Consider the following 19244-nt stretch of genomic DNA (forward strand, 5'->3'; position numbering starts at 1 on the left):
CCACCACGCCGGGGTTTCACCGTTTTAGCCAGGATGGTCTCGGTCTCCTGACCTCATGATCCGCCCGACTTGGCCTCCCAAAGTGCTGGAATTATAGGCGTGAGCCACCGCGCCTGGCCTTTTTTTTTTTTTTTTGAGACGGAGTCTCACTCAGTCGCCCAGGCTGGAATGCCGTGGCCGGATCTCAGCTCACTGCAAGCTCCGCCTCCCGGGTTTACACCATTCTCCTGCCTCAGCCTCCCGAGTAGCTGGGACTACAGGCGCCCGCCACGTCGCCCGGCTCGTTTTTTGTATTTTTTAGTAGAGACGGGGTTTCACTGTGTTAGCCAGGATGGTCTCGATCTCCTGACCTCGTGATCCGCCCGTCTCGGCCTCCCAAAGTGCTGAGATTACAGGCTTGAGCCACGGCGCCCGGCCTTTTTTTTTTTTTTTTTTTTTTTTTTTTTTTTTTTTAAGAAATTGGGGCCGGGCGCGATGGCTCACACCTGTAATTCCAGCACTTTGGGAGGCTGAGGCAGGCGGATCACTTGAGGTCAGGAGTTCGAGACCAGTTTGGCCAACATGGCGAAACCCCGTCTCTACTAAAAATACAAAAAATAGCCGGGCGTGGTGGCGGGCGCCTGTAATCCCAGCTACTCGGGAGGCTGAGGCAGGAAAATCGCTTGAACCCGGGAGGCGGAAGTTGCAGGGAGTCTAGTTCGCACCACTGCACTCTAGCCTGGGCGACAGAGGGAGTCTCCGTCTCAAGAAAAAATAATAAATAAAAATAAATAAATAATAAAGTAAAATGTCCCAGGTAACTGCATATTCGATAGTCTTTCTTTCAACTTAGTTGTTGAATTAGCAATTTTTCTCTTAAAAATTTTTTTTAAAAAATAAAGCTTATTGTCTTTGGAGATAACACCCTCGACGCACGTGAATAAAACTTTAAAGGTAAAACAAACAGGAAACGGGCGTTGGCGGCGAATCTGCTGCTACCAATGTAAAGGTCGGGCCGAGGCCGGCGCGGGGAATCTGCCGTCACCTGCAGCCACTCGTCTGTCTCCGCAGGAAGGGAGCCCGAGCTTTGCTGAGGTGAGTGGAAGCGGCTAGGAGGGAGCGGGCCCCAAGCTGGAGAGAAGGAAGAGAGAGTGCAGCCCAGACGCTGTGCTCGCGCTTGTGTGGGGCGCCATGTTGGAACCTGGCAAAGGGGACGACATTCTGGGTTGCGTTGCGGGGAGTGGGCACGAGAGCTGGGTCGGAAGGATGGCCCCTTACTCCCTGCGACCCCCACAGAAGGAGAGGGGCGGGGGAGCGGCCTCAGGGCCGGCGGCCAAGCTGGAGGCTGCATGGGAAGGATAGGCTTTTCCACAGAAACACGTGTTTGCCTCCGAGGCCCACTGCGCATGTCCTGGAGGGCTCTGTGGGTCCCGCCTTCAGTTTTGCTTTCCACAGGACAGGAGGGGCAAAGTTTTTTTGAGACAGTCGTGCTCTGCCGCCCAGGCTGGAGTGCAGTGCCGCTATCTGTGCTCACTGCAACCTCCGCTTCCTGGGTTCAAGCGATTCCACTGCCTCAGCCTTCCGAGTAGCTGGGACTACAGGCGTGCACCACCACGCCCGGCTAATTTTTTGTATTTTAGTGGAGACGGGGTTTTACCACGTTGGGCAGGATGGTCTCGATCTCCTGACCTCGTGATCCGCCCGCCTCGGCCTCCCTAAGTGCTGGGATTATAGGCGTGAACCACTGCACCTGGCCAGGAGGGGCAGGGTCTTACCCCGAAGACCCAGGAAGAGGCTTAATTTGTTTTTTGTTTTTCCCCAGAGACAGGGAGTCGTCCAGGCTGGAGCGTGGTGGCGCGATCTTGGCTCACTGCAGCGTCAACATCTCGGGTCAAGCGGTCCTCCCGCCTCAGCCTCCCAAGTATCTGGGACCACAGGCGCGACCCCACGCCCGGAGAATTGATTGATTGATTGACTGATTGAAACGGAGTCTCACTTTGTTGCCCAGACTGGTCTCGAATTTCTGGGCTCAAGCGATCCTCCAGCCTCGGCCTCTCAAAGTGCTGGTATTACAGGCGTGAGCCACCGCGTGCCTGGCCAAAATTTTTCTAAATTTGTATAATAATTTATAATTGTAAAGCATTTTTGTGGACACCATATGACCTAATCTTCACAAAAACCTAGTGAAATGACATTTAGCTACATTTCACAATAAGAAACCTGAAGCTTAAAATTTACTGACCTCAAATGATCCACCCGCCTCAGCCTTCCAAAGTGCTGGGATTACAGGCATGAGCCACCGCGCCTGGCCCCCACCATTCATTTCTGATCTCCTCCCGTGTATGAATAAAATGAGAGAATGAGGCCGGGCTTCGTGCTTCACACCTGTAATCCCAGCACTTTGGGAGGCTGAGGCAGGCTGGTCATCTGAGGTCAGGAGTTTGAGATCAGCGTGGCCAACATGGTGAAATCCTATCTCTACTAAAAATACAAAAATTAGCTGGGTGTGGTGGCGGGCACCTGTAATGCCAGCTACTGGGAAGGCTGAGGCAGGAGAATCACTTGAACCCAGGAGGCAGAAGTTGCAGTGAGCCGAGATTGGCCATTGCACTCCAGCCTGGGTGACAGAGCGAGACTTTGTCTCTAAATAAATAAATAAATAAAGTAAAAAAGAGAATGTAAAAATCGAAAGAGACTGTTGTAGGAAATCTCAACCTAATGCTGCCCGGGAGGAAGTGCACCTAGAAAGATTAATGAGAAACAGTGAAACCAGCTATTAATATCTATAGAAGCATGCAGATGAGAGAGAGAACAAAATCCATGCTTATCCCTTTGTAATTCTCTTCCATTTTAATTTGAAGAAGTCTTAAAGCTTTGAATAGGAGCTTTGTGTACAGTAATATCAGTTTTATTTGGTAGATCTTTGTGACTCCTGACTTCAAATGATCCGCCCATCTTGGCCTCCGAAAGTGCTAGGATTACTGGCATGAGCCACCACACCAGGCCCCTTGTGACTTTTTTTTTTTTTTTTTTGAGACGGAGTCTGGCTCTGTCACCCAGGCTGGAGTGCAGTGGTCGGATCTCGGCTCACTGCAAACTCCGCCTCCCGGGTTTATGCCATTCTCCTGCCTCAGCCTCCCGAGTAGCTGGGACTACAGGCAACCGCCACCACGCCCCGCTAGTTTTTTTGTATTTTTAGTAGAGACGGGGTTTCACCGTGTTTGCCAGGATGGTCTGGATCTCCTGACCTCGTGATTCACCCGCCTCGGCCTCCCAAAGTGCTGGGATTACAGGCGTGAACCACCGCGCCCGGCCCCCTTGTGACTTTTTAAGGTTGAATGGGGAGGGGTTCTTTTCCTTCAGGAGAGGAGGGGTGGGTCTCAGCCTCAGACACCCAGAATACTGGTTTGTGTGTTTTCTTTTTCCCATCTTTATCTCCAAAACCTTATATTTTATGAAAAGCATCAGAGGAAATTGATTAAGAGCTTTAGCTCTGGAGTCCACACTGCCCATGGTTCTAACTCCTCCACTGGGCTACTTCTTAGCTTTAGGATTTCGGGCAAAGGCTGCCTTTTTGTGTCTGACCTTTCACATCTGAAAAGGCAATAATAATATAGTACCTAAGTCCTGTTATTGTTGAGAAGTGAGAGGAGGTAAGAGGTTAGTACAGGCTGGGTTCGGCGGCTCACACCTGTAATCCCAGCACTTTGGGAGGCTGAGGCGGGAGGATAGCTTGAGCCCAGGAGTTCAAGACCAGCTTATGCAATATAGTGAGACCCCATCTCTTAAAAAAAAAAAAAAAAAGTTAGCTGGGTATGGTGGCGCATAGTGAGTAATTCCAGGTACTCACGAGGCTGGGGTGGGAAGATTGCTTGAGCTCAGGAGGTTGAGGCTGCAGTGAGCCATGACTGTGCCACTGTACTCCAGTTTGGGCAACAGCAAGACCCTGTCTCAAAAAAAAATTCAAGCGATTCTCCTGCCTCAGCCTCCCGAGTAGCTGGGATTACAGGCATGCACCACCACGCCTGGCTAATTTTGTATTTTTAGTAGAGACGGGGTTACTCCATATTGGTCAGGCGGGTCTCGAACTCCCGACCTCGGACAGTCTGACCACCTCTGCTTCCCAAAGTGCTGGGATTACAGGTGTGAGCTGCTGCACCCGGCCTTTTTTGTTTGTTTGTTTTTTAAATAGAGACAGGGTCTCACCATGTTTCCCGTGTTGCCCAGGTTAGTCTTGAACTCCTGGGCTCAAGGGATCCTCCTGTTTTGGCCTCCCAAAGTGATGGGATTACAGGCATGAGCCACCACGCCCAGCCTCTTCTTTTTTTCACATGGAGAAATTCCAGCCATGAGAGAAGACACAAATTGAGTTAGAGCCAGAGCCGAGACCAGGACTGAAATTGTCTCCCTCTCATCCTGTGCTCCTTCTGTCACTCCATCTGTTTTTCATTCTTTTACTGACAGCAGAGAGGCAGCCTCTGCACAGTTGCTTCTTGATGATGACAGACATATTGCCCTCCTTTTACCACGTGGTGGTAAACAGTGTCATGTCCTGCTTCTCATTTCTCAACGATCAGGTTTGCCTGATTTCAACTGAAAAAAGTTCTTTTTTTTTTTTTTTTTTTTTTTGAGACGGAGTATTGCTGTGTTGCCCAGGCTGGAGTGTAGTGGCATAATCTCAGCTCTCTGCAACCTCTGACTCCCAGTTTCAGGTGATTCTCCTGCCTCAGCCTCCCAAGTAGCTGGGATTACAGGCACCCGCCACTACACCCAGCTAATTTTTGTAGTTTTAGTAGAGATGGGGTTTTGCTATGTTGCCGAGGCTGGTCTTGAGCTCCTGACCTCGTGATCCCGCCCGCCTTGGCCTCCCAAGGTGCTGGGATTATAGGCAAGAGCCACCGCGCTGGGTCAGTTCTATGAATTTTTTTTTTTTTTTTTTTTAGAGAGAGTCTTGCTTTGTTGCCAGGCTGGAGCGCGGTGGCGCCATCCCTGTTCACCACAACCTCCGTCTCCTGGGTTCAAGCAATCCTCATGCCTCAGCCTCCAGAGTAGCTGGGATAACAGGTGCATGCCACTACCGCCTGGCTAATTTTTTTTTTTTTTTTTTTTTTTTTTTTTTTTTTTTTGAGACGGAGTCTCGCTCTGTCGCCCAGGCTGGAGTGCAGTGGCCAGATCTCAGCTCACTGCAAGCTCCGCCTCCCGGGTTCCCGCCATTCTCTTGCCTCAGCCTCCCGAGTAGCTGGGACCACAGGCGCCGCCACCTCGCCCGGCTAATTTTTTGTGTTTTTAGTAGAGACGGGGTTTCGCCGTGTTAGCCAGGATGATCTCGATCTCCTGACCTTGTGATCCGCCCGTCTCGGCCTCCCAAAGTGCTGAGATTACAGGCTTGAGCCACCGCGCCCGGCCCGCCCGGCTAATTTTTGTATTTTTTGTAGAGATAGGGTTTCACCATGTTGACCAGGCTGGTCTCGAACTCCTGATGTCTGGTGATCCACCCACCTTGGCCTCCCAAAGTGCTGGGATTACAGGCGTGAGCCACCGCGCTGGGCCAGTTCTATGATTTTTGATTGGAGTTGGTTCAGTTCCCCAGCATTTATCAGAAAGCATCCTAGGATCTGGAGCCACCAGCCTGAAGAGTGTTTACTGTGTGTTGGGCAAAGCATGATCAGGACTTTAAAAGGTTCAGTGAGCTGTGGGAGAGAGACAATTGCTTCATGATGGAGGGAGCTAAAGCTGGACTTGACAGGCCCAGGAGAATTCCTGCAAGTGCGTATGGGGGAGATAGGCAGGGAGAGGATATTCCCAGGAGAGGAAATCATCCTGAGATGTTTGCACTAACGGTTTAGGCCAAAAAAAAAGAAAAAATGTACTGGGAAGGTCATGGGGCTGGGGAATTAGGGCACATTCAAGGAAGGAGGAGCAAGCCTGGGTAGTTTACAAACAGGCTTTGTTCCTGTTGAAGGGATCAGGAAAAAAGTAGAATACGTTTTATGATGGGACATGGTGAGAGGCTAAGTGAGGGTCAGAGATCTTTTTTTTTGTTTCTTCTGAGACGGGAGTCTCACTCTGTTGCCCAGGCTGGAGTGCAGTGGCATGATCTCGGCTCACTGCAACCTTCGCCTCCTGGGTTCAAGTGATTCTCCTACCTCAGCCTCTCAAGTAGCTGGGACTACAGGTGTGCACCACCATGCCAGCTAATTTTTTGTATTTTTAGTAGATAGGGGTTTCACCATGTTGGCCAGGCTAGTCTTGAACTCCTGACCTCAAGTGATCCTCCCATCTTGGCCTCCTAAAGTGCTGGGATTACAGGCGTGAGCCACCCTGCCTGGTCTAGGGTCAGAGGTCTTGAGTGCAGTGCCATTGATTTTGGATTTTATTCTGTAGATGTTTGGCTTTTTTACTGAGGAAAAAAACCTCACAGTGCACCTGTAAGTAATCACTCCCCTATATAACCCATCAACTGAGGAAGAAATAAAGCAGAAAGATCCTTGAGGAAAATTTGAGTAAGAGGAAAAATGTTATAGATATTTTAATAAATATTACAGAAAAATGCTGTTAGGGATGAGAACTACTGCACATATTTCACAGAAACCTGGTTTTTTGTTTTTGTTTTTTTTTGAGACAGGGTCTCACTCTGTTACCCACACTGGAGTACAGTGGCATGATCAAGGCTCACTGCCGCCTCAAGTTCCAAGGCTCAAGCCATCCTCCTGTCTCAGCCCCACTAGTAGCTGGGACTACAGGCGTGCATCACCATGCCTGGCTGATATTTTTGAATTTTAGTAGAGATGAGGTCTTGATATGTTGCCTAGTCTGGTGTCCAACTCCTGACCTCAAGTGATCCTCCCACCTTGGCCTCCTAAAGTATTGGGATTACAGTTGCGAGCCACTGCGCCAGGCCTTCTTCTTCTTCTTTTTTTTTTTTGAGACAGACTCTCACTCTGTCGTCCAGTCTCAAGTGCGATTATGTGACCTTGGCTCACTGCAACCTCCACCTCCTGGGTTTACGCCATTCTCCTGCCTCAACCTCCTAAGTAGCTGGGACTGCAGGCGCATGTCACCGTGCCTGGCTAATTTTTGTATTTTTAGTAGAGACAGGGTTTCACCATGTTGTCCAGACTGGTCTCAAACTCCTTGACCAGAATGGTCTCAAACTCCTGACCTCGTGATCTGCCCTCCTTGGCCTCCCAAATTGCTGGGATTACAGGTGTGAGCTACTGTGCCCGCCATTTTTTTTTCTCTCTCTTTTTTTTTTTTTTGATACGGAGTCTCGCTCTGTCGCCCAGGCTGGAGTGCAGTGGCACGATCTCAGCTCACTGCAACCTCCGCCTCCCGGGTTTACACCATTCTCCTGCCTCAGCCTCCTGAGTAGCTGGGACTACAGGCGCCCGCCACCTCGCGCGGCTAGTTTTTTTGTATTTTTTAGTAGAGATGGGGTTTCACCGTGTTAGCTAGGATGGTCTCGATCTTCTGACCTCGTGATCCGCCCGTCTCGGCCTCCCAAAGTGCTGGGATTACAGGCTTGAGCCACCGCGCCCGGCCTTTTTTTTCTCTTAACTTTTGGAACTTCTTCCAGGAAGGAGCTGGTTTGTTTTTTTTTTTTTTGAGACGGAGTCTCACTCTGTCGCCCAGGCTGGAGTGCAGTGGTGCGATCTCGGCTCACTGCAAGCCCCGCCTCCCACGTTCACGCCATTCTCCTGCCTCAGCCTCCCAAATACCTGGGACTACAGGTGCCCACCACCACGCCCGGCTAATTTTTTTGTATTTTTAGTAGAGACGGGGTTTTTCCGTGTTAGCCAGGATGGTCTCGGTCTCCTGACCTCGTGATCCTCCCGCCTCGGCCTCTCAAAGTGCTGGAATTACAGGCGTGAGCCACTGTGCCTGGCCGGAAAGACCTGGTTTTTAGTGGTTGTTTTTTGATTTTGTTTTTGTTTTGTTTTTGTTTTTTGAGACAGAGCCTTGCTTTGTTGCCCAGGCTGGAGTGCAGTGGTGCAATCTCGGCTCACTGCAACCTCCGTCTCCGTCTTTTGGGTTCAAGCCATTCTCCTGCCTCAACCTCCTGAGTAGTTGGGACTACAGGCGCCCACCACCTCGCCTGGCTGTTTTTGTTTTTATTTTTATTTTATTTTATTTTATTTTATTTTATTATTATTATTTTTTTTTGAGACGGAGTCTTGCTCTGTCGCCCAGGCTGGAGTGCAGTGGCCGGATCTCAGCTCACTGCAAGCCCCGCCTCCCGGGTTCACGCCATTCTCCTGCCTCAGCCTCCCGAGTAGCTGGGACTACAGGCGCCCGCCACCTCGTCCGGCTAGTTTTTTGTATTTTTTAGTAGAGACGGGGTTTCACCGTGTTAGCCAGGATGGTCTCGATCTTCTGACCTCGTGATCCACCCGTCTCGGCCTCCCAAAGTGCTGGGATTACAGGCTTGAGCCACCGCGCCCGGCCTATTTTTATTTTTTGAGATGGAATTTTGCTCTTGTTGCCCAGGCTGGAGTGCAATGGTGCAATCTTGGCTCACCACAACCTCCACCAACCCGGTTCAAGCAATTCTGCCTCAGCCTCCCGAGTAGCTGGGATTACAGGCGCCTGCAACCATGCCCAGCTAATTTTGTAGTTTTAGTTGAGATGGGGTTTCTCCATGTTGGTCAGGCTGGTCTTGAACTCCTGACCTCAGGTGATCCACCCGCCTCAGCCTCCCCAAGTGCTGGGATTATAGGCCTGAGCCACTGTGCCCCGCCAGCCAAGGTTTTTAAGTAATATATTTCAGCATTGGCTCTACAGCTTTGCAGGTTGGTCACATAAGCATTAGCTGGGTCTGAAATGTTAGTAAGCATTTTATTATTCCAGCAAAGATTCACATGAATTAATTATGTATCAGAAGGCATGACAACTGCAGTGCGCTTCCTGGGCAAAAAATTACCATTGCAGTAAATTCTCATGCTCCCAGGCGAAACGGATTATCAGCCAGGGAGCTGAGAAGAAATCCTGTGTTCCTTTTGAACCAAATAACTCGCTGCTGGTCACTGTAGCCTTAGTTTTGTTGTCTGTTTACTGCAAAATGGTGCATCCAAATCCCCATTTTCTCTTGTAGTTTTTAAAAGGTCTGTATCTTTTAATGATGCGTAGTAAAAAATTTCCACATGAATGATGCGATATCTAGAATTTGTTTCAGAATTATCTGGGGGCAGCTTATTCTGGCCACATGTGCATGGTGGTTCTAGTTGAGCCAGGTGAGTTTGTGGAGGGTTATTATATGATTCTCTATGTTGGCATTTGTTTGAAATTCTTGGTAGTAGAGTTTTTAAAATGCCATTTTCCACCAGCAGTTCCTGGGCTAGTTTTCCTATGATCATTTTTAAGGTTCTGAAAGGGAAGTCTGGTTTTGATCCACGCGGCCACATTGTAATGTATTCATAGTTGGTAAGTGCCCTCCCGTGGCTGAGCCAGATGATGCATATGTGGATGAAACCCAAGCACGCCTCCCTCTGCTTCCCAAGAGGGCATTTGCAGGAGTGGGTAAGGGCTTCTCTGGAGCACAACTGCCTGGCTTTGATGCTGTCTCCCCCACTTACTAGCGGGGAGGACTTAGCCTCTGTGGGTGTTCCCTTCCTTTCCTGTCTTCAAGAAGGGTTGAATGATAGTATCCATTTCATGGGGTTGTAAGGGTTGAATGAGTGGCTTGGAGTAGATGCTCCATCCATGCTTGCTCTTATTCTTAGAACATGAATGATTGGATGCCCATCGCCAAGGAGTATGATCCACTCAAAGCGGGTAGCATCGATGGCACTGATGAAGACCCACATGACCGCGCGGTCTGGAGGGCAATGCTGGCACGATATGTCCCCAACAAAGGTGTCATAGGAGATCCCCTCCTCACCCTGTTTGTGGCCAGACTAAACTTGCAGACCAAGGAGGACAAATTAAAGGAAGTCTTTTCCCGCTATGGTGACATCCGGCGGCTTCGGCTGGTCAGGGACTTGGTCACAGGCTTTTCAAAGGGCTACGCCTTCATCGAATACAAGGAGGAGCGTGCTGTGATCAAAGCTTACCGAGATGCCGATGGCCTGGTTATTGACCAGCATGAGATATTTGTGGACTACGAGCTGGAAAGGACTCTCAAAGGGTGGATCCCTCGGCGACTTGGAGGCGGTCTGGGGGGAAAAAAGGAGTCTGGACAACTGAGATTTGGGGGACGGGACCGGCCTTTTCGAAAACCTATTAACTTGCCAGTTGTTAAAAACGACCTCTATAGAGAGGCAAAACGGGAAAGGCGGGAGCGATCTCGATCCCGAGAAAGACACTGGGACTCAAGGACAAGGGATCGAGACCATGACAGGGGCCGGGAGAAGAGATGGCAAGAAAGAGAGCCCACAAGGTTGTGGCCCGACAATGACTGGGAGAGAGAGAGGGACTTCAGAGATGACAGGGTCAAAGGGAGGGAGAAGAAGGAAAGAGGCAAGTAGAGGCCCAACAGCAGACCCCAAAGTGAAGATACACTGGAAATGAGTGGAGGGGGATTGTCTTTCAATGCAGCTTGAGTCTAATGGTTGAATAAAACTTCTTGATGATCATGGGGTTTGGAATAGTTTTCTTTCCAGTCTGGAACTTTGGTTCAAGCTGATATGAATTTGTCATCTTCCTCACATAGTTCTAAGGACATGTTATTTAACAGGATCAAGAAGCAATTTTGTTGTTACTGGCATCTGTACAATTTCTTCTCTTTTTTTTTCTTTTTTTTTTTTTGAGACGGAGTCTCGCTCTGTCCCCCAGGTTGGAGTGCAGTGGGGTGATCTCGGCTCACTCCAAGCTCCGCCTCCCGGGTTCATGCCATTCTCCTGCCTCAGCCTCCTGAGTAGCTGGGACTACAGGCGCCCGCCACCGCGCCCGGCTAATTTTTTGTATTTTTAGTAGAGACGGGGTTTCATTGTGGTCTTGATCTCCTGACCTTGTGATCCGCCCGCCTCGGCCTCCCAAAGTGCTGGGATTACAGGCGTGAGCCACCGCGCCCAGCCTTCTTTTTTTTTTCTTTTCTTTTTTTTTTTTTTGAGACAGAGTCGCACTCTGTTGCCAGAGCTGGAGTGCAGTGGCGTGATCTTGGCTCACTGCAACCTCCACTTCCTGGGTTCAAGTGATCCTCCTGCCTCAGCCTCCCCAGTAGTTGGGATTACAGGCATGTGCTGCCATGCCCGGCTGATTTTTGTATTTTTAGTAGAGACAGGGTTTCACCATGTTGGTCAGGCTGATCTCCAACTCTTTTTTTTTTTTTTTTTTGAGACAGTTTCACTCTAGTTCCCCAGGCTGGAGTGCAATGGCGTGATCTTGGCTCACTGCAACTTCTGCCTCCCAGTTCAAGTGATTCTTCTGCCTCAGCCTCCCAAGTAGCTGGGATTACAGGCGCATGCCACCATGCCTAGCTAATTTTTGTATTTTTAGTAGAGATGACGTTTCACCATGTTAGTCAGACTGTTCTCGAACTCCTGACCTCAGGTGATCCACCTGCTTCGGCCTCCCAAAGTGCTGGGATTACAGGTGTGAGCCACCGCGCCTGGCCTGGTCTCCAACTCTTGACCTCAAATGATCTACCTGCCTCAGCCTCTCAAAGTGCTAGGACTACAGGCATAAGCCACTGCACCCGGCCAGAAGGGCATTTGTAAGGCGCTAGTATTCACATTTAATTTGGCAGTAGAGAATTTGATTTTCTCCCATCTATTTGAAATGATCATCTTGAGTACGTGGCAAAAAGAGGTTATGACGTAATCACACTCCTCTGAGACTCCTGAGAGGAGGAACACTAAACTGGTCAGAATAAATTGGATCCTTTTTATCTTTATATCCATAGCCCAAGGGTTTGCTGAATTGAAATAAAAATGGGATAGAAAAGTGAATCCAAGGAGAATGTCCAGAGCCCTAATACCAGAAGGCAGTCTGCACAGCCAGGTCAGTATTCTTGAACAAATGTACCTCCACTCTCACTTAAAATGCCGACTGCCTTTCTTCTTTTTCTGGCTGACATTTAAAATTAAAAACCAAAGTTGCTGGGCTGTGATCTATGGCAGCCTTCCAGCCCTTGGAAAAGATAAAGTTCGACAGAAGTGGTGGTGAAATGAAAATGAAGAATAAGGAGTGGTCGGGATCAATGAAAGAATTACAACCAGTTCTGATGGATTGATTTTTCCTTTCTCTCTTGATTATGTAGTCTCTGGTATGCTTGAGAGCTGCATCTGCTGACCTTAACTTCTGAGGACTTTGAGCAAGTACCATACTGTTCAGATGATTTTCAAAAAAGTAACATTTAGCATTTTGATACATGGCTGTCTTTGAAAGTTCATATTGTGAAAATTCAAGATACTTAATGCAAAATAAATGATTTAGTACCATTGCTAGGTCTTCGCATAGGAGTATGAATCTCTCATGATATTACGCAGGCACTGGACCAACCTGCTGTGGCTTAAAATTGTTGTCAGCTGTTAGAACAGTTTTAGAAAAATAGGCCCTTCGTGAATTTCCGGTACAGACTTTTATTATTTCCCAAGTCTCAGAAAACAACCTTGCAGGAAACCTTTCTGATTTCACTCACATTTCATTTACAAAGTGTTCCCTTATTATGGCCCCAGAAGTGTGTTGTGGACGAGGGTTGGTAGGTTGTCTAGAAAGTAAGACTGCCTGCATCAGGGAACCCTTGTGAGATACTATCAGGACAAAAAGCAAAGCCAGTTGCAGTGTTTGTGTAGTTGTCAACTCTGAGCATCAGAACAGGGAGAGATTGAAAACATGCACACTCGGCTGGGCATGATGGCTCACAGCTGTAATCCCAGCACTTTGGGAGGCTGAGGCAGGTGGATCACCTGAGGCCATGAGTTAGAGACCATCCTGGCCAACATGGTAAAATCCCATCTACTAAAAATACAAAACTTAGCCGGGTGTGGTGGCGGGAGCCTGTAATCCCAGCTACTCAGGAGGCTGAGGCAGGAGAATGGCTTGAACCCGGGAGGCGGAGGTTGCAGTGAGCCAAGGCCATGCCACTGCACTCCAGCCTGGTGACAGAGCAAAACTCTGTCTCAAAAAAAAAAAAAAAAAGAAAAAACAAAACATGCACACTCAGGCTGGGCGTGATGGCTCATGGCTGTAATCCCAGCACTTTGGGAGGCCATGGCAGGTGTATCGCTTGGAGCTCAGCACTTCAAGACCAGTCTGGGCAATGTAGTGAAAACCTGTCTTTATGAAAAACAAAAATTGGGCCGGGCACGGTGGCTCAAGCCTGTAATCCCAGCACTTTGGGAGGCCGAGACGGGTGGATCACGAGGTTAGGAGATCGAGACCATCCTGGCTAACACGGTGAAACCCCGTCTCTACTAAAAAATAGAAAAAACTAGCCGGGCGCGGTGGCGGGCGCCTGTAGTCCCAGCTACTTGGGAGGCTGAGGCAGCAGAATGGCGTGAACCCAGGAGGCGGAGCTTGCAGTGAGCTGAGATCCAGCCACTGCACTCCAGCCTGGGCCACTGAGGGAGACTCCGTCTCAAAAAAAAAAAAAAAAAAAAAGAAAAACAAAAATTGGCCAGGTGCGGTGGCTCAAGCCTGTAATCCCAGCACTTTGGGAGGCCGAGACGGGCAGATCACGAGGTCAGGAGATCGAGACCATCCTGGCTAACACGGTGAAACCCCATCTCTACTAAAAATACAAAAAACTAGCCAGGCGAGGTGGCAGGTGCCTGTAGTCCCAGCTACTCGGGAGGCTGACACAGGAGAATGGCATAAACCCGGGAGGCGGAGCTTGCAGTGAGCTGAGATCCGGCCACTGCACTCCAGCCTGGGCAACAGAGCCAGACTCCATCTCAAAAAAAAAAAAAAGAAAAACAAAAATTAGCCGGGTGTTGGTGGTGCGTGCCCATAGTCCCACCTACTCAGGAGGCTGAGGCTGGAGAATTGCTTGAGCCCAGGAAGTGGAGGTTGCAGTGAGCTGAGATTGTGCCACTGCACTCCAACCCGGGTGACAGAGTGAGACCCTGTCTCAAAACAAAAAACATGCACACTCAGACTCCAACACTGTACATTTGGGCTTAGTGTTCTATGGGCTGTGGTGACTTTGAAAGAAAAACAATGGTACAGCTTCCATGGTAGGGGCTTTGGCAGTCTCCATGAACATGACAGAAGCAAGTACTCTTTGACCTAGCAATTCTGCTTCTAGTTTATTCTGTAGACCTTTGTGTGTGTGACAGTGTGCGACACTTTTTGAGAGTAAAGATTGGAAGGAAGCTACCTGTCCATCAGTGGGGCCTAGATAAACATTAATAAATATCACCTCCATATGGTAGACCAGGGCATTGCAGGATGTTCATTAGCACCTTCCTTGGTGTTCACCCACAGATGACAGTATCCTCTCCCCCTCCAGTTGTGACAACCAAAAATGTCTCCAGACTGCCAAATGTCCCCTGGGGGGCTCAGTCATCCGTGGTTGAGAGCCACTGTCTTTTTTATTTTTTTTTTGAGATGGAGTCTCGCTCTGTCGCCCAGGCTGGAGTGCAGTGGCGCAATCTCGGCTCACTGCAAGCTCCGCCTCCCGGGTTCAAGCAATTCTGCCTCAGCCTCCCTAGTAGCTGGGACTACAGGTGCCCGCTACCTCGCCTGGCTAATTTTTTTGTGTGTATGTGTGTAATTTTGGTAGAGACGGGGTTTCACTGTGTTAGCCAGGATGGTCTCGATCTCCTGACCTTGTGATCCGCCAGCCTCAGCCTCCCAAAGTGCTGGGATTACAGGCGTGAGCCACCGCGCCTGGCCTTTTTTTTTTTTTTTTTTTTGTGAGATGAAGTCTCACTCTGTTGCCCAGGCTGGAGTGCAATGGCGCGATCTCAGCTCACTGCACCCTCCGCCTCCTGGGTTCAAGCGATTCTCCTGCCTCAGCTTCCTGAGTAGCTGGGACAACAGGCACATGCCCCCATGCCCAGCTAATTTTTGTATTTTTAGTAGAGATGGGATTTCTCTATGTTGGCCAGGCTGGTCTCAAACTCCTGACCTCATGATCCACCCGCCTCAGCCTCCCAAAGTGCTAGGATTATAGTATGAACCACCACTCCTGGCCATGAGAGCCACTGTCTTATGTACTTATATGGAGTTATTGCTAGAAATTTTTTCTTTTTTGAGGCAGGGTCTCACTCTGTCTCCCAGGCTGGAGTGCAGTGGTGTCATTACAGCTCACTGCAGCCTTGAACTCCTGGGCTGAAGGGATCCTCCTGTCTTAGCCTCCCAAGTAGCTGAGATCACAGGTGTGTACCACCACACCCACCTATTTTTTTAATTAATGTTTTGTAGAGATGGGTTATTGCTATGTCACCTAGGTTAGTCTTAAACTCCTGGGCTCAATTGATCCTCCCTACTTGACCTCCCAAAATGCGGGGATTATAGGTGTGACCCACTCACCTGGCCCTCTCTAGGATATTTCAAGTGGAAAAAAGAAAAGCACAGAACAGCATGTATATATTATGCTACCATTTAAATAAAAAGAAGGTCCAGGTATGGTGGCTCATGTCTGTGGTCCCATCTACTCGGGAGGCTGAGGCAGGAGGATTGCTTGAGGCCAGGAGTTTGGGACCAGCCTTGGTGACATAATAAGACCCTGTCCCTTAAGAGAAAAGGAAAGAAGGTATACACACATATACATATATATGTGCTTTTTGTTCTTATTTTTTACATAATTGCATGTATAAACTTTCTGATGGATTGATTTTTCCTTTGTCTCGATTATCTAACCTCTGATTTGCTCAAGAGCTGGATCTGCTGACTTACCAAAAAAGTGACATTTGGCTGGGCGCGGTGGCTCACACCTGAATTCCCAGCACTTTGGGAGTCTGGGGTGTGAGGATCACTTGAGCCCAGGAGTTTGAGACCAGCTTGGGCAACAAAGTTAAGACTTTGTCTCTAAAAAAATAATTAGCTGGGCATGGTGGTGCACATCAGTAGTACCAGCTACTTGGGAGGCCGAGGTGGGAGGATTGCTTAGCTGCAATGAGCTATGATAGTGCCACTGTACTCCAGCCTGGGTGATAGAGCAAGACCCTGTGTCCAAAAAAAAAAAGGCCAGCCACAGTGGCTCACACCTGTAATCCCAGCACTTCGAGAGGCCAAGGCAGGTGGATCACTTGAGGTCAGGAGTTTGAGACCGCGAGACCAGCCTAGCCAACATGGTGAAACCCCGTCTCTACTAAAAATAGAAAAATTAGTCGGGTATGGTGGCACACACATGTAGTCCCAGCTACTTGGGAGGCTGAGGCATGAGAATTGCTTGAACTCAAGAGGCGCAGATTGCAGCGAGCGGAGATGGTGCCACTGTACTCTGTCTTGGGTGACAGAGCAAGACTCTATATCAAAAAAAAAAAAAAAAGGGGGACATTTAGTGTTTAGGAAAGATAACCAAGAAACTGGCAATTTTGGTTACCTGTGGAAAGGCAACAAAGGTGGCCAGGGGTGGGAGAAAAATTTATCAGTATACCTACTTCTATATTCTTTGAGAATAAATTCTAATAATTCTAATGGGCACTCAGATTTGAAAACTACTGCTCTAACGCAGCAATAATTACCCTGTCTGATCTGTTTTTTTGTTTTTTTCAGCAATCTGGAAGCAGAGTCCATTCTAGATTCTGCAGATTCACCTGATGGTTTCTTTTTTTTTTTTTTTTAGATGAAGTCTCGCTGTCGCCCAGGCTGGAGTGCAATGGCACGATCTAAGCTCACTGCAACCTCTGACTCCTAGGTTCAAGGGATTCTCCTGTCTCAGCCTCCTGAGTAAGCTGGGATTATAGGCGTGCGCCACCACACCTGGCTAAGTTTTTTGTATTTTTGTAGAGATGGGGTTTCACCATGTTGGCCAGGCTGGTCTTGAACTCCAGACCTCAAGTGACCCACCCACCTTGGCCTCCCAAAGTGTTGGGATTACAGGCGTGAGCCACTGTGCCCGGCCTCACTGATGGTTTCTTAGCAAACTTCAGTAGAATATTTAGAATGTGGCCCTGATCAACTTGAGTGCTGGTAGGAGATGCTACCTCGCTCAATCTATGAGCACCCAGCCCTGTGCCCTGGATGCTTGGCAGGTGGAGAGAAAGACAGTGTTATGTGGGCAAGCCTCCAACTCACCAGTTGCAGCAGAGCATCTGGCTCTCCGTCTGCTGCTGTAGCCCTGTGAGTCAGTCAGACGTGTGGTCCCCAAGTCAGCTTCCCACCTAGCACCCTTGTTCTGCTACAGCTCCCCCACCTGCCCTCCTGCATTGCCTAGGATCCCACGCTCCACTTTCAATCTGCTCTGGGACGTTTGTCTTCTTTGCAGGGGACTAAGTATATGACTTAATGAATCCTAAAAGGAAAAAAAAGATGTCAGGAAAAAAAAGGCACACAAGAAATGTTGCAACATCTCATCCTTAGCAACTTTGTTTGGTTAGTACTGCATAACTCACAGCAGATTCCAAGGCACCTGCCTTGAACATTGCTACATGCTCTAGGCATTATCAGGAATGCAGCCAGGGCGCCTGCAAAGTTGTCTCCAGTTTCTGCGTAGGAGGACCATCATCCATATTGTCTGTGGCTTTGTGTCTGAGTTGGGCGACTGAGCCTGTGACTTCAGACCCCTTGTCTGCCTGATGGATACATTCTGTTTAAGACGTTGCCATCACAATTTCATGAATGTAACTAATGAAGATCTAGCCCTTCCATGCCTCCTGCTGAACTATGTCACCTGTGATAATAACACCTCTACACATAGCATTTTATACAAAGCAAGTCAAACAGCAGTGATAGTGGCAAGTGATGTATTTGGCTTAAAGAAGCTTGTGTTACTGAAATTAACGCAGAAGTCTGGCCTCTGTCTGTGGGATTATTAAATATATATCCTATGGAATCAGAGTCATCTATTAGAAACAGTGATAGCCCTGGGTATAAATAAACATTTCTTTAGAGTTTGGCGTCAGTTTTTCAATGTCCATCCTCAAATCAGACAGTCTGTTTGAGGGGTCAGTTTTCCGGGTGCATCTGCACCGAGAGGCTTGAGGCAGCAGCGACCCTGGGCTGCAGTTCGGTTGCAGGCGCTGGTGGCGGGCAGTCCAGGTTGGAGGGTGGAGATGGGCCAAGGTCACAGGTGCTGCAGGGCTTCCTGTCCTTGCTCTGTGTAACCGTCATCACGGTGGGTGTTTGCCCACTGTCCAAAGGACTCCTGGATGTGCACGTTTCTCTGCGTGTTGGCCAGGCGCTTCTTATCTCGGGAGAAGAAGCTAAACCTTTGGAAGGGAAAGCAAACACAGAAATGAGAACTGACCCTTTGCTGTGCACGTCACAGTTTTTGCAGTGCCGGAGACAAACAGCAGCAAACTCAGAAGAGAGCAAATCAATTCAAGGTGTGAAAGACACAGTCGGGGGTGCAGGTCAAAGTTATTCTAAGAAAGCAGCGGGGTATTCTGCGTGTCATTTGGACACGGTACCTTGGAGGTCACGCAGTATGGTCAAGGCATGCATGTTGATGTGATGTGTGAGGTGTCTTCCACCTTAGCCGCTACGGAGGATTTATCCCGTTACCAGTGGAAATCAAAAGCTACTGAAACAAATCATGGGTTTCTTTAATTACCGTAATGACGCAGAGAAAAGAAAACTTGAAAGCCATGTGGAATATAAGATGATTCTGTTGTAAACAGATGAGTATTTCTTTTTTTTTTTTTTTGAGACGGAGTCTGGCTCTGTCACCCAGGCTGGAGTGCAGTGGCGCAATCTCGGCTCACTGCAAGCTCCGCCTCCTGGGTTTACGCCATTCTCCTGCCTCAGCCTCCCGAGTAGCTGGGACTACAGGCGCCCGCCACCTCACCCGGCTAGTTTTTTTGTATTTTTTAGTAGAGACGGGGTTTCACCGTGTTAGCCAGGATGGTCTCGATCTCCTGACCTCGTGATCCGCCCGTCTCGGCCTCCCAAAGTGCTGGGATTACAGGCTTGAGCCACCGCGCCCGGCCACAGATGAGTATTTCTAATTTAAATAGTTCTGTATTTGTTTAATGTCAGGAAACTGTGGCCCAGATTTCATGGACATTACCGCTCAGGATGAGGCTAAAGGAGGTATTTAAGAAAAATGAGACAATAAAAAATATATTATGGGCTGGGCGCAGTGGCTCACGCCTGTAATCCCAGCACTTTGGGAGGTTGAGGCAGGCAGATCACTTGAGGTCAGGAGTTCGAGACCAGCCTGGCCAACATGGTAAAACCCTGTCTCTACTAAAAATACAAAAATTATTCAGGCGTGG

At 48.8% G+C, this 19244-nt stretch overlaps 2 protein-coding genes across 13 annotated transcripts in view; one reads left to right on the forward strand and one right to left on the reverse strand.

The window, feature by feature from the left end:
* The first annotated feature begins 982 nt into the window (after positions 1-982).
* Positions 983-10550, forward strand: SNRNP35 (small nuclear ribonucleoprotein U11/U12 subunit 35). Of its 5 annotated transcripts, XM_065525000.1 has the most exons (3): positions 983-1074; positions 1802-2045; positions 9699-10550. In XM_065525000.1, exon 3 carries the CDS (start codon positions 9702-9704, stop codon positions 10440-10442), a length of 741 nt encoding a protein of 246 aa, XP_065381072.1. In that variant the 5' UTR covers positions 983-1074; positions 1802-2045; positions 9699-9701; the 3' UTR covers positions 10443-10550. The 5 variants fall into 5 exon arrangements, with proteins under 5 accessions (XP_065381072.1, XP_005572621.1, XP_065381073.1 ...); XM_005572564.4 differs by lacking the exon at positions 1802-2045; XM_065525001.2 differs by lacking the exons at positions 983-1074; positions 1802-2045 and adding an exon at positions 5364-5745.
* Positions 10551-17366: 6816 nt separating this feature from the next.
* Positions 17367-19244, reverse strand: part of RILPL1 (Rab interacting lysosomal protein like 1) — a 57931-nt gene continuing 56053 nt past the window's right edge. For all 8 annotated transcript variants that reach the window (XM_074008312.1, XM_045366192.3, XM_074008313.1 and 5 more), the window contains one exon: positions 17367-18236. In XM_074008312.1, the coding sequence (XP_073864413.1) occupies positions 18092-18236 (145 nt within the window). In that variant the 3' untranslated portion in view covers positions 17367-18091. The remainder of the gene's footprint in view (positions 18237-19244) is intronic.

The sequence above is a fragment of the Macaca fascicularis genome, chromosome 11 (genome assembly GCF_037993035.2).
Source record: "Macaca fascicularis isolate 582-1 chromosome 11, T2T-MFA8v1.1".
Lineage (NCBI taxonomy): Eukaryota > Metazoa > Chordata > Mammalia > Primates > Cercopithecidae > Macaca > Macaca fascicularis.